The sequence below is a fragment of the Oryctolagus cuniculus genome, chromosome 12, assembly GCF_964237555.1.
Source record: "Oryctolagus cuniculus chromosome 12, mOryCun1.1, whole genome shotgun sequence".
Lineage (NCBI taxonomy): Eukaryota > Metazoa > Chordata > Mammalia > Lagomorpha > Leporidae > Oryctolagus > Oryctolagus cuniculus.
In genome coordinates, this window is record NC_091443.1 from 108,022,844 (window position 1) to 108,037,401 (window position 14,558).

Genomic DNA, 14,558 nt, shown 5'->3' on the forward strand with positions numbered 1-14,558 from the left:
GTCACGTTGCTCTCTCAGAACGCCCCTCTGGCTTTCCACACCTGGTATCAGTGATTTGACTTGTGCCCCAAGACCCCTATCAGTTGTCTGTGTTCCTAATTCTCAGTTTGGGCCGTGTCTCTTCCTGTAACAAACTGCCTACTGAACTAGGTAGCTGAGTGCGCACTGCCCCTCAGCCTGTCCTGTGCCGTTTCTCCCAGCCTCCAGTGAGCCTCTTTCATTCATTCGTGTATACATGCATTCAAAAATACTTATTGAACACTTGTATTAGATATCAGGCTCTCTTATAGGTATTAAGGATGCAACAGTGAACAAGATGAACAAGATCTTGTCTTTTGGATCTTGTATTCTTTGTTGAAATAGATCATCACACTTACAAGTCTGACTTCAGGTTCCCGACTCCAGCACACTGCCAGAGGAGCACCGCCCACACCCAGGCTGCCCCGGGGGCCTCCAGCTGGCCTGTGTTTCCTGTCTTCTCCGCAGCTCGTCTCCCAAAGGGAAGGGCTGTCGGCTGTGCTCGTGTGCCTCGTGTGTAAGGGATTCCCATTCACTCGTGTTGACTGACAATAAGTAAAGCCAGGTTGTCAGTCTACATATTCCAGTAGGTTTTGTAGTTGGGTACAGGCATATAATAGAGTTTTTATTTTGTCGGTTTTTTTCTTAACTGAATGTTCTCTCATTTCTTTCGTATTTCAGATGCAGCCCGGCAAGCCTCTCATGACCATGAGGTAATCGGCCTTCTGTCCGCACGTCACCTATGTAGTAATGTCACTGTTAGACGTGGTCTCCTGTGTGTATGTCATGCCAGGGGGCCAGTGTTTCCTGCCCATAATTCAGGTTAGGTAGACTACGTTAGCTGAGGAGTTCTCTACACAGGGCAGGCAGACATCTTGAGTCTGTCCTTAAACTACTGCCCCTAACCACAGTCTTTTCCTGTTATCTACGAATTTTATTGCCTTTAAGTGCCAAAGATGACTGGAATTCAGGGTGAGGGATAGAAACGAGGGCCAGATGAAGGCTATAACTCAACTATAGTTTATCATCACCAGATACCATAGTCTGACTCTCACTGTTATTTAGGGAATCAGCATTTTGTTAAAGTGAAGCATTCAGCTATGGTGTCAGTCACACACAGTGACAGGTCCACAGGTCCTCTCCCTCCTCTCCTCTCCTCTCCTCACTGGCAAGTGGCTAGTCACTGGCCTCTTCCCTCCGCCGTGGTTCTGCCCCATCGACAGCATTCAGGCCTGTGTTGTGTGTTGTGTGTGTGTGTGTAAGACTCAGGCCTGTGTGTGCTGGCTGTGCTGCGGAAAGAGCTTTAAATATATTTGTGTAGGCTGTAGTTAATACGTGCTTGTACAAAAATAAAGCCTGCGGCAACTCCACACTCTCACACTCAGTGACTCCTCGTTGCTTACAATATCACATTTGAATCCAGCACCATCCGTAAATGTCAGCCTCCCGTTCTCGATGCCGGCGCTGCTGTCTTCCCCATGTGCGCCGCGCTCTCTGCCTCGTGCCTGTGCTCCTGGTGCTCCTTCCCCTGCCTGCTCCGAATTCTAGTCGCTCCTCAACTCCTCTCCCAGTCTCATGTCCTCCTTCAGCTCCTCTTGCTTCCTTCACTTCCCTTGGGCTCTCGTGGCTTAGTTCTCCCCTGGGCCCTTGGCGCACCTGGCCTGGTGTTGAGGTTATTCTGGCACTTCCGTTACTCACACTCACGGATTAGGATCTCTCTGGGGCACACGTGGTCTGCTCTCCAATGTGGCTGCCAACCTTGTGTGTAGGAGCCAGTCCACGCGTGCTTGTGTGTAGGAGCCAGTCCTTGCATGCTTGTGTGTAGGAGCCAGTCCACGCGTGCTTGTGTGTAGGAGCCAGTCCACGCATGCTTGGCTGCTCTGGGACAAGAACGCATTCAGTGGAACTTCAACCGAAGATAATTTTGTGGTGTACTCTCTGCATGTATTTTTAACCAAATCAAGGAAATCATTTCTTCAAAATAGTAGCTTATCTTGAGATTATAGTTACAGAAGGAGAAGCATGGTAAATATGAGGATTTTACTGTATAAATCGCATTCTAAATAGTTATGTGAAACATGTCTGTCTGCTGGTTACGGTGAAATGGCAGGAGTCTGTTTTGCTTGAGAAACATGGTATGTTTACTTTGTGTTTAAGTCATAATTGGATAATGTTACACGCTTTCCACAGTACTGGACACTCATGTGAGCAGTACTTACTTCTCTTTTCTTTCGTGTACCAACCCACCAGTGTCATGAAATGTCCATGCTTCCTTTTCCCTGCTCTGTAGCTACCTGTCCCTATTGGTCACAGAAGAGACCTTGTGCCGTGCCCTGAAGCACAGGTCTCGCCTCCTCTGGTCCACCCCTCCCTCTCTCATCCCTTTGGGTTTTGCTGGCCAAGCTCGATGCGGCACTCCTGTCCTCAGTAGAGTTGATTATAGTCATAAAAGATAGAGTAGATTCAGTACCTAACACCTAGTGCTGCTGCGGATGATGATTTTATAGATGAACCTTTTTATTAGAATACACTAGTATGATACGAATTTCTGTAATTTCTATGATTTATGAAAAGGAATGGGTCTCTGTGCTTTTCCTGTTTGGGGATTAGACACATGTCAAACCAGACAAGAACAGAAGGTGTGGGTGGGTGGAGAGCCAGTGACAGCTTCTCAGACGTGGGTTCTCCAAGCACTTGCAGGACGGCGCTCTCCCGGCGAGGCTGCTGATCGTTGAATGTCCCTCACTGCATCAGCTTTTGTTTGTCGTTGTGTAACAGATTCTCCAAACGGGAGCGTTTCAGAACAACTGCTGTATGAAAGAACTGGTTTGAAGGTTCTTGCGCTGCTTTCGAGCGCTGTTAAAGCTGTTTGTGAAGCTGCTGCACCCGCAGTGTCTTACGTAAGACGCGCTGCTGGTGTGACAGGCGTTCAGGAAGGCAGCAGTCCCTGACAGTGGAAAGCTGCCCGTGGGCCAAGGGAAAGGAGGCGTGGGTCAGCTGCAGACAGCCGAGGGGTTGAGCAGGTTCCTGAGTGCATAAGGACGAGAGCAGCAACTGCAAAGTCCCCAGACACCATGGGTTCCAGATGCACGCTGTTGTGCTTGTCTGCGGGGGCAGAAGGGGAGACGTGGTAGTCTCCGAGCTCGCCATGGAATCCTCTCAGCGGAGGGCCTCACTTTGCCAGTGGGGGGAGTGACTTGGCTAAGACAGGAAAGAACTGACCCAGAAGCGCTCACTGAATATCATGGGAGGCAGGAGTGTGACTGAGCCCCAGGCCTCCTGGGTCTGAGTCCAGCATTCTCGACAGCACAATGCCACGCTTCCAGAATAAGCTAACCAGTGTTGAGCGCTCACATGGGCAAGACTGCTCTGAGATGTCAGCAGAATGTGCTGCCAGTTAGACAGGAATTTTTTGGTTTGTGTACAGTAAAGAAACTGGCTGTATTCCTAAATGGGTTTGGGTCCCAGAGACATTGTTAGCTTGCCAGATGCTGGAGAGAGCATCCTGGAGCCGAGCGAGTGCTGACCTGAGAGCCACTCTGCATAGCAGTGGGCACTGGGGCCTGGCACACAGCACGGCGCACTCCCCCGAGGAGAGGGCACATCACACTCTGAGAGTCTGGCCCTGAGCCTAGATCACAGCAGAGTAGGTTCGGTCCAAAAGGACCTCTGTTCTTGGACTCTGCTCAATATATAGAATGGAAAACCACAGGGAGGAGTGCTTTTGCTCCTCTCAAATCAAACCAGCCAGCCAGACCCAGGAGTTGGCTGGGTACCCTCAAAAACAGGTCTGCATCTCAGGTGAGAACTAAGAACAAGAAACAATAATTTTGTTTCTCCTTTAATTTATGAGAAATGACAAAATGACACGCAGCCTGAGCAAATTAGGCCCTTCCAGTGAGGGAGTAATCAGATCCTTCGGATTTTAGTCCCTTGAGCAGTGCTTGGAGCGACATAAGCATAGCCACGCCCCCAGGAGGACCCTCTCCATGCGAGTGATGTGCTCAGAAGTGGAGAGGGCTGATGGCTTTTCTTACCACTCCTTCTAGGAAGAATTTCTCCGCTGCCTTTCAGCAACTGGATGGTTTCATTTAATTGCTTTAATGCTTCTTACTTTGCACTCTAAGAATCTGTACCAAGGGGCAGCACGTCAGTGCGGCTGTGCACTGCTGGCCTCTGTCCTCACGTAATTAGCTCAGTTTGGACTGCTCTGGCTGGGGAGAGAACAGAATGACCAGGCGGAGCATTGGAGACCTGGAGAAAGCCCTCTGTACCTTAGCAGCAGTCCCTGCACATCCCCGCTGCCTGCTGTCAGGTGCTGAGACCCATGGCGCGGTAACTGATCTCATGTAGGTCCGTGTGGTGGATAGGAGACTGAGCAGGAAGGATGAGAAAGCCGGAGGACTGGGTCCTAAATCTCATGTGCAGTTACATTTAGATGCGTTATGTCTTGCATGTGTAGGGAGTGCATGCCCTAAATTTCCTGTTTTCCGGCAGCAACCTGGTTAAAGAATCAAAGCATATGGTTAGCTGGCAGGGTGGAAAGAAAGCCAGCGTGACGTGTGTCTGACATCCCTCCTGGAACCAGCCTTTCTTGCCCACGTAGTAGTGCTCATTGACTATACTGGGAACTGGCTTCGCACATTGAAACTTGGCGGGGAGGGGGCTTTGGTTAATATTTTGTTGTGTACATTTTTCTGGGAAACCTTGCTTTCAGAGGAAAACGAGAGGGTACAAGTTAGAGATTGTCCTTGGGCTAATACTTAGTGTTTCCGACAGTGTTTGTCATCGGCGTCTTCCTTGATCAGATTTGACAGGCAGTCCTCACAGGCCAGCCCCCGCGCCAGGCACACTCCAGTGTGCAGGCAAGAGCTCAGCTGTCAGAATCTTCTCTTAGGCTGTGAACCCCTTCACTTTGCTACTGGGCACCAAATCATTTTTTTTTTCTTCAAAGATGAAAATCAGTGGTGCTAAGAGTAGAAAAACTACATTCTAGGGCCAGTACTGTGGCATTAGGCCTCCACCTGAGGCCCCAGCATTCCATATGGGCACTGGTTCGAGTCCCGGCCACTCCTCTTCTGATCCAGCTCTCTGCTGTGGCCTGGGAAAACAGTGGAGGATGGCCCAATTACCTGGGATCCTGCACCCTCGTGGGAGACCTGGAAGAAGCTCCTGGCTCCTGGCTTCCAATTGGCCCAGCTCCGGCCATTGCAGCCATTTGGGGAGTGAACCAGTGGATAGAAGACCTCTCTCTCTCTCTCTCTCTCTGTGTGTCTCTCTCTCCATAACTCTGCTTGTGAAGTAAATAAATAATTTTTTTTTTAAGATTTATTTACTTATTTGAAAGGACAAGTTAGAGAGAGAGAGAGAGGCTTCCACCCATTGGTTCCCTCCCCAAATGGAGCAATGGCCGGGGCTGTGCCAATCCGAAGCCAGGAGCTTCCTCCGGGTCTCCCACGTAGGTGCAGGAGCCCAAGGACATGGGCCATCTTCTACTGCTTTCCCAGGCCACAGCAGAGAGCTGGATCAGAAGTGGAGCAGCCGGGACTCAAACCCATACCCCTATAGGAGGCTGGCACTCTGAAGGTAGTGGATTTATCCACTACACCACAGTGCCAACCCCATAAATAAATCTTTAGAAAAATTACATTCTATCTCTAGTTTTAAACATGTTTTTGTAGTATGATTTCTAAACGATTTGTTTACTGCACTGTTTGTGTCATAAAGGTTTGAGAATCTTCACATTTTATTATCGATTTCTTCAATATTCATTTCATACTGTTTTCTTTACCATCTTGTATAGTACAAGATTTTGAATACCATACTAAGACACTTAAATTTATATTCATAATGCTTTCAGCTTCAGATTCACCACAGAATTGACATGCAAACCATCTTGAAATATTGAGCTTTTTCTTTGTTTCTTTTTTTTTTTTTTTTTTTTTTTAAGGTTTATTTAGTTATTTGAAAGCCAGAGTTAGAGAAAGAGATGTCTTCCATCTGCTGGTTCACTCCTCAGATGGCCACAAGGACCAGGGCTGGGCCAGACCCAGGCCAGGAGCCAGAAGCTGCTGGCAGGGGCCCTAATACTTGGGCCATTTCCACTGCTTTTCCAGGGCCATTAACAGGGAGCTGGATTGGAAGTGGAGCAGCCAGGACATATGGGATGGCGGCAGCTGTACACACTACAACACGGCACTGGCCCATGACCTTATTCTAAGGATCATTGTGGAATGATATGTTTTGCATTGGTTTTATGAGACTTTTTCATTATTAATGACTTACTGATGAATTCTAGGCTTTGTTATCCTGTTCTGTCTCACACAATCTGTAGCTTTCTCGTTTCTGACTTCTTGGTTTTATATTTTTGTTTTTCCTGTGTCTGAGGAAAGTCTAAAAGAGCCCCAAAGATAGTTTGCCCCTCATACAGCAGGTGCAGCAGTGGAGTACCATTGCTGGTGTTACAGCCAGCAGGTCTCTGCTTGAAGCCCTTGTGTCTGCCCTGCGGACAAGCTGCGTAGGCCTGCCTGCCAGGGCGTCTGCGTGCGTGCCTGGGTCCCTGCCTCAGCCGCTTGGACAGCCGCGTGCTGGTGACTGACGAAAGCGCAGAGCAGACAGACAGCTTCCGGGTTCTCCGTGAGGAAAGCGCGCACAGGTTTGAGGCTTTGTAGTGGACCGCAGCTGTGCACCCGAAAGAAGGGAGGACGCGCCCTGCTTTGCTCTGTGAAAGCGGATTCCAGTGACGAGGGGAGAGCCTTGGCCAGTCTCTGGACGCCCCGGCTCACCCTGCTGAGGGGAGTTGAGCTGAGAATTCACTGTTGTCACTCTCGATTCACAGAAGGAAGCGGAGGTGAAGGAACGCTCTGTTTTTGACATCCCTATCTTCACAGAAGAGTTCCTGAACCACAGCAAAGGTGAAGGCTGACGGGTCTGTCTGCGGTCCTCAGACCTTTGACAGGGCGAATGCCCTGCTCGGGGTAGGGGTGGTAGGGAGAGCCCTCCTGAGGGCCCACCCGACCCAGCGCAGGGACCGGGGCCGTGTTGGCAGGGCTGCTCTGGGCTCTGGTCAGAGGGAATAAACGTAAAGCACGGGTTCGTGGCTCAAGGCTGGGCCTGGGACCCTCTGTCCAGGCGGGCGCCTCCGCGCGAGTCTGAAATGCAGAACAAGTGAGAGAAGGCAGATGCCACTGCACGAAGGCGGGGCATCCCCCAGCCCCCTGCGCGACTTTCACACTGGAACCGCGCCCGTGCGCAGCTGCAGGATGAGAAGGGCTCCAGGGCGCCAGGCATTTCCCTGTGCATCGCTGCCTGGAGTGCAGGCGCGAGGGGAGGGGGGGCGCCGAGCCGACCCCCGAGACGCCGCCTCACGCGGCCGCGCGCTCGGTGTGCTGTGTCCACAGCTCGGGAGGCGGAGCTGCGCCAGCTGCGCAAGTCCAACATGGAGTTCGAGGAGCGGAACGCGGCCCTGCAGAAGCACGTGGAGAGCATGCGCACGGCGGTGGAGAAGCTGGAGGTGGACGTGATCCAGGAGCGCAGCCGCAACACGGTCCTGCAGCAGCACCTGGAGACGCTGCGGCAGGTGCTGGCCAGCAGCTTTGCCAGCATGCCGCTGCCCGGTGAGGGCGCAGGCAGCCTCGGTGGCCGGAGGGGCTGGTGCCGCTGGGGCCCGCCATCTCCCCGGGGGACTCGGGGGTTGCTGGCAGGGTGTTCTGTGGGTCCCGTAATCGAACGTCGGGGTTGGCTAAAGTCTCCCAGAATGCCAGCCTTGCCGGTCATTCACGTTTTGGGCCACTTCCATTTTAATGTAGTTTGTTTTCCTCTCTAGTAAGCTTGATTTGACCGTCAGAAGCCTGGGAACTGAGTGCTGAATCCCAAGAGAAGCACTGCCCCGTTGTGTGTTTGCTTGCTTTGTGTTCGTTTTTGTTTTCATGGGGAGGAGGAGAACACGAACGCTCGTATTCTGTAGACGCTTTTACGTGGGGGTGGTCTGGCAGTCTTGCCGTCCGTCCCGTGCAGCCTCTCAGGTGCTGCACAGCACTGTACCCCCATTTGTCTCTAGGAGCGTGTGGATCAGTGTCATCTCTTCTGAGAGCAAACGTCTGTCTTCTGAAATCACGTTGTGTCTGTGGACCAGGGCATGTTGGAGGCACCGCCCCCTTGCTGTGGGTTCACTTACATGTTCTGTGGTTGAACAGAGTGGGAAGAATTTTCTTACTGTCTCTCCTGTCTTTCTACAGGAAGTGGAGAGACTCCGACAGTGGACACCATTGACTCCTATATGAACAGACTGCACAGTATTATTCTAGCCAATCCCCAAGACAACGAAAACTTCATAGCTACAGTCCGAGAAGTTGTGAACAGGCTTGATCGTTAGGGAGTGGTGAGTGCCCACTGATGGGATGCCTGTGTGCTGCGTTCATCAAAAATAAGACACCGTCAGACTTGATCAGCATTCTGGAAAAAATCCTGGAATTCCATTGAGTTCACAAATTGGAGACTTGAGATTCCTGTTGCATTGTTGCTAAGTGTGGTAAATAATGTCAGGTGACGAAATCAAGGCAGCTTTTTTCCAGTGCTTGAGTTTACTGGAGGAACCCTGACTTTTGTGGTTGGAGCTCAGTTCGAGCTTTGATGCAAATTGTCCTTGAGCATTCGTTTCTTCAGGCATTTGAAGAGTCAGTGAGAAACTTAGCAGAAATCACCCCAAAACAACACTCAGATGGGAAAAATGCTACTCATTGTTAAAATTCCTTTTCCCTGGAAACTGTTCATAATTTCTAAGTGGTCAGTAGCACATTGAAACAAACAGAAGAGAGAGAAAATAAGCTTTTTTTTTTTTTTTTTTTTTTTTTTTTTTTTTTTTTGACAGGCAGAGTGGACAGTGAGAGAGACAGAGAGAAAGGTCTTCCTTTACCCTTTGTTCACCCTCCAATGGCTGCTGCGGCCGGCGCACCGCGCTGATCCGAAGCCAGGAGCCAAGTGCTTCTCCTGGTCTCCCATGGGGTGCAGGGCCCAAGCACTTGGGCCATCCTCCACTGCACTCCCTGGCCACAGCAGAGAGCTGGCCTGGAAGAGGGGCAACCGGGACAGAACCCAGTGTGCCGGTGCCGCAGGTGGAAGATTAGCTCATTGAGCCACAGCGCCGCCCAAAAATAAGCTTTTTTAAAGTATATTCAGCAGGGGCCAGCGCCATGGCTCACTTGGTTGATCTTTCCCCTGCAGCGCCGGCATCCCATATGGGCATCAGGTTCTAGTCCCGGCTGCTCCTATTCCAGGCCAGATCTCTGCTGTGGCCCGGGAGGGCAGTGGAGGATGGCCCATGTGGGGAGCAACTCGGACTAGACTGTTACTGGAATTAAGACTTATTCTATGCATCTGCTCTCCCACAATATGGCGCTGAGAAGGGAGAAACAGCTTCTACACAGCTGCCTCCAGTTCAACCAATAAACTGTAGGACCTACTCCTGATTGGAGGAGAGCAGCGTACTCGGCGTGTGGGTAGCAGAGTTGGGATTGGTGGAAGAGGACTATAAAGGAGGAGAGAGACAACATGCACCAGGAACATCTAAGGGGAATATCTAAGAGGAACACCTGTGCAGCCCCCGAGAGAGCCGGCCGGCGGTGTGCCGCTCCCCCGCGGAAGTGGGGAAAGTGGCCAGGGGGAACCGCCCTTCCACGGAGGTGGAAGGGACGGTAGCCAACCCGGGAAGAACCAGCAGCAAACCTGGGGAGGGCCGAGCAGACGAAAGAACAGCGCAGGGTTTAGTGTCGCTCCTCCATGAAGAGGGGGAGCGACATAATGGTGCCGTGACTCGGATATGAAGCCTAGGCAGGGTTTAGTGTCGTTCCTCCACGAAGACGGGGAGTGACATAATGGTGCCGTGACTCGGATATGAAGCCTAGGCAGGGTTCAGTGTCGTTCCTCCACGAAGACGGGGAGCGACAGCCCAAGTGCTTGGGCGCCTGCACCCGCATGGGAGACCAGGAAGAAGCACCTGACTCCTGGCTTTGGATTGGCGTAGCCCTGGCCGTAGTGGCCGTTTCGGTGGTGAACCAATGGAAGGAAGACCTTTCTCTCTGTCTCTCTCTCTCACTGCCTAAATCTATCAGTCAAATTAAAAAAAAAAAAAAAAAGTATATTCAGCAAATGACTGGTAGTGTGTGTTAGAATCTCTCTGTGGAGTCTCCCAGTGCAGTCTGCGCGGCACTAACAGACGGTCGGCACATGCCCTTCCCAGAGGGAATTGGTTATCCGTTCACTTCGGATAGGGAGTTCCCACAAAATCGTTAGCTTTGGTCTTTCAATTAAGTCAGTTGTTCCATCCCTTCAGGCACATAAACTGTCTGGAAACCTCAGGGTTGGTCTGCACAGTGAGGTGGCCACGCGCAATACTAGAACAAGAGTCAGCAGCAGGTGGGCTTCTTAGGCTGTCCGGCCGTGGCCTTGGATCTTTGATTTGTCCTGCAGGTAGGCGAACAACTGTCATTCATGTTCCAGCTTAGCTTGGACTTGAGCAACGTGTGGAGCAATGAATAGAACCTGCGATTCTTTATCTGATGAGGCAGCTTCCGCAGGCAGAGGCAACGGCACGAGTGCCTGTCCTTCTCAGTCAGGCCTTCCAGTGGCAGCCATAGGAGTAGTCCTTGACCCTGTAGCCTCAGCCGTGCGCTGAGGGGAGGGAGCGCTGTCCTAGCGAGCAGCCAGATGGATGGACTGCACCTCGAAGAGATGGCTGGACTCCCCGCAGGATAAGGCAGCGACGCAGCTGCTGCTGCTTGCGTGGGAACAGCTTGTAAGCGCAGGCCTGGGGTTTCCAGGAGCTCGTCTTCCTTCTCATTTTCACATAGGGTTTTCAATTAGCACTCCTGTAGGCTTGGAAAGACAGCGCTGGGAGGAACGGCGTGGAGATTGTGCAAGCACAGTGCCTCGTCCTGTAGGTGCAGGGCCGTGAGCAAGGACGGGACCGCAGTGGTTTTCGCTTCTGAGCATTTTGTAGGAAGACTCCGCACGCTTTGTCCATCTTAAGGGTCTGCTTCCTGGGGTGTCTGACACCCTGGAATGTCACCATTATCCTTGACTTTAACCTACAAGTATTTTGCCCTTGGAAAAAAATGTCAGAAAATGTAAACTGCTGTATTATACAGATTTTTGCACTCTAGCCATGCAAATATAACTAAGAATGGTTTCCTGCACTCCCCAAAAACTGTCAGATGAAACAGTTAAAAGACTGTGATTAATACTAGCTTGGCCTCATTATACAAATACGTACAGACAGCCAGGCTGATGTCCCCAGCGCTCATGGTGCCATTAATTACTCTACCATGAGCTCGGCAGCGGTTCCATCCGCTGTCAGGAGCCAGTGAGTGCAGGAAAGCTGATGGCTCCGAGTTTCGGGGGGGCATACCCATATTAGAGCCGCGGGACCCATTGGCAGTCCAGAATTGACACGGGAAGAGACGGACTCGCAAAGAGGAGAGCTCTCTGCCTGAGCCCACCTGAGTGAGTGAGTGAGTGAGGAGTCCAGCAGGTCTGCTGTCACTCGGGGTTCCTAAAACGCTGCTGTGAGGCGACCTGGGAGGGCTGGGGGGACACACTGAGTGGTCCCAGGAGGCGGCAGTGAGACAGAGAGGAAGTCGACTTTTACTTTTTAATTTCCATCTAGGAATTAAGAAGTTATGAAATTCTGGTCAGCCCACTTAAAGATTGTGTTTCTGAATACACAGCGGAAGGGTTTCGTGAGCTCTGACTTCCTTGCAGCTAACCAGGGCCTGGAAACGAGTGCTGCCGGAGGAAGCCGTGGGGGACTCTTAACTTGAGCAGTGACCGCTTGATGCGAGCTGTCGGAATCCATGTGTTGCCTAATTTCAGTTGAACCTAATAAGTGTCTGGCTGCTTGAGGATTGAAATAAAATCTCTCTCGTGTGATTGCGTGTTTGTCTGTGTGAGCAAGGCGCCCTTGGACTCACACGTGGAGAAACTTGGCTTTGATCTGCACACATTCTGTGGGCTGGGGCAGGGTGCTCACCTCCTGTCGCCAGGAGTGTCCCTGACAGTGGCGGGACTAGAGCAGGGGTGTGCGCTGGTTGAGACGTCACACAGACACCTCCGGGAGGCTGCCCGCCGCAGCTCCCCGCTCAGCCCTCAGGAACAACTCCGCGTTGTGGGCCGCTGCCACCCAGTCCTTATCTTTTTGATGTCATCCTCTCTCGTGTTGTTCTTCAGGTCTCCACAGTCCCAGACGTTCTGTAAGTGTTCTACCTGCGAAGAGTGAGAAGCCACCCATGGAAATGTGAACTGAGTGGAGGCCGAGCAGACCTTTACCTAGGAAAGAACTGTCCGTGGACCGTCTCCTCCCCAGCAGCATCTGGGCGGGCAGCTGGAGAGCCCTGTGCATGAACCTCCTGTGGACCCCTCACATGGGGGCCACACCCCGCCTCAGAGTGTGGCCAGCTCCTCCCGTCTCCAGGCTCCTGTCGTTTGTGTTCTGTTAGTGGGTCTCCCGCAGGGGGGACCCTGAGACCCACATCTACAGCAGGAAGACAGACCTCCCACGTTGCAGTTCCCGTTGGACCCTCTGGTTGGCCAGCGCGGGTTTTCCTACCTAGCTGTCCCTTTTGTTAATGCCATGGAGGGGAGGGGTGCGCCTTCCTTTCCCCCACCCCCCAGGTTATCCAGCTCCATGCGCTGACCTCTGGGCTCTGCCGCTCCGCAGGGTTCTGGAGGAGGGTTCTCTTCTTGGCTGGGCGGGGTCATCTCCCATCGGGGCCCTGCTGTGACTCCAAAGAAAGGAACTCCTGCTGACTGTGTCGTGTGGGGCGCAGCTGAGTTCCCACCCACAGCCCGGAGGGGACGCGCCCTCTCCTCCCCATGCTGCCTACTGTTCTCAAGCACTGCTCCCACACAGGCCCCAGGCCCCGCCCCAGCAAGGCTCTTGTCCACACCTGCGGCCTGTGTCTTGTGGGGCGCTTTGCTGAGGAAAAGGCCATCAGCCAGCGGGAGAAGGGAGAGGAGTTCCTCCCTTGGTATTGCAGAAGAGCCCAGCGTCTCTCCCGGTGGACGGAGTCCCCGTCGTCTTTGGCGTGGATTTGGACGGGAGGACAGTCGGCCGCAGCAGTCTCGGGGCCTGACCCAAGGGGCACGGAGGAGCTCGGGCCCTCGTCCTCCTGCAGCCCTTCATCCACGTCGGAGTGAGAGGACAGGCCTCCTCCTTCCCCCTCCTGCCCAAGGGGGTGGAGGTCCTGCTTCCCCCAGGGCTTTGTCCTTCTCTGATGCTTGGGAGCACAAGGCCGCGGTGGCAGCTGAGATCTGGGAGTGAGGCTGAGCCGCCGGGCCAGCCGGACGCTCCCCACCGTGGGGCCGCCTTCCCTTAGGCTCCTCCCCTGGTGTGGTTATCCGTGCAGAGGAGCGCAGCAGCCCCAGCCTCGTGTGTGAGCACAGACCAGGTGTCCACGCTGACGCCCCCGTGGCATCCCTTGGCAGTTGATCCGAGTCAAGGCCCCACTGTGATCTGCCATTGACCTGGGCGGCTCTCCCAGCTCGCTGTGTTTGGTCTCATCTGTTTCTGCCACTTCTCGTAGACGCCTGGCCTGCGACGTCCGTGCTGGAATGCACTGTAACAGGACGTCCAAGCTGGTTCTGCAAGTCTGTGACTGCCTTCTGCCAGTGATTCTCCTGCTTCCTCCCTTCCTCTCGTTTCTCCCAAGTGTGCAGTTCTGCGCAGCTTTGTCAGCACTGGTTTTGTGACCAGTAGAGGCTGTAGCTCGGCCCAGAGCTCGCCATCTCCGGCTAGACAGCACACCGCAGCGACCGGGCACGTGCGCATTCAGGAACGTGTGAGACCCCACAGTGTGGAATGGCTTTCTCGAGATGGGCCGCTTGCTGTGAAAACGCTGGCTCTCGCAGCAGCTGTGCCCTCGGCACTGGTGGCCGGGCCCCTCGGGCTCTGCAGAGCGGATCTGCCGCGCCTCCATCTGCACGCTCAGGAGGTGGGCGGGAGGGCCCGGGACTCGCTGCCCCCACCCCGCGTCACAGATCTCCTTTTTCTCTATTTAAAACACAAGGAGCAGCTGAGGAAGGGAGACAGTTTTTATTTCTGACACATTTTAGGACATACAGTGGTGTCCGTGAGTTTGGGACTGCCAGGCTTTCCTGTAAAAGTGTTTTGTAACTGAACTTTTAAGTTTTCTTTGTTTTTTAAGAAGTTGATATGCTTGTCTGACATTTGTCTCATTAAAACTTTTCTATGTGAGCTCACCTGGTCCAGCGGTTGCTCGTTTTGTAATGAAAAAGCCGCACCTCTGCTCCTTCCTCTTGAAGACTTTGTCAGCTGTGCATCAGTCATCAGGTCTGTTCGGTTTTCCAGGCAGCGGCACGTTCAATTTACCAATCGCTTATTCCGAATGTGCCGTCCCCTGTTTGAGAGAAGTCAGTTATTTTCACATACGTTGAAACAGCACCTTGAGTCGTAGTTCATTATAAGGCGGCTGTGGGCTCTGCGGCCACTTGAAGGGTGTCTGTTTTTAATGTCAGTGACTCTGGGG

General features: G+C 52.7%; 1 protein-coding gene across 2 annotated transcripts in view; it reads left to right on the forward strand.

Moving 5' to 3' along the window:
* The window catches only part of HMG20A (high mobility group 20A), a 70,542-nt gene extending 56,271 nt beyond the window's left edge, over positions 1-14,271 (forward strand). For both annotated transcript variants that reach the window (XM_017337992.3, XM_051834636.2), the window contains exons 6-10: positions 700-731; positions 6,857-6,932; positions 7,419-7,634; positions 8,256-8,398; positions 12,241-14,271. In XM_017337992.3, coding sequence (XP_017193481.1) covers positions 700-731; positions 6,857-6,932; positions 7,419-7,634; positions 8,256-8,392 — 461 coding nt within the window. In that variant the 3' untranslated portion in view covers positions 8,393-8,398; positions 12,241-14,271. The remainder of the gene's footprint in view (positions 1-699; positions 732-6,856; positions 6,933-7,418; positions 7,635-8,255; positions 8,399-12,240) is intronic.
* Positions 14,272-14,558: the final 287 nt, after the last annotated feature.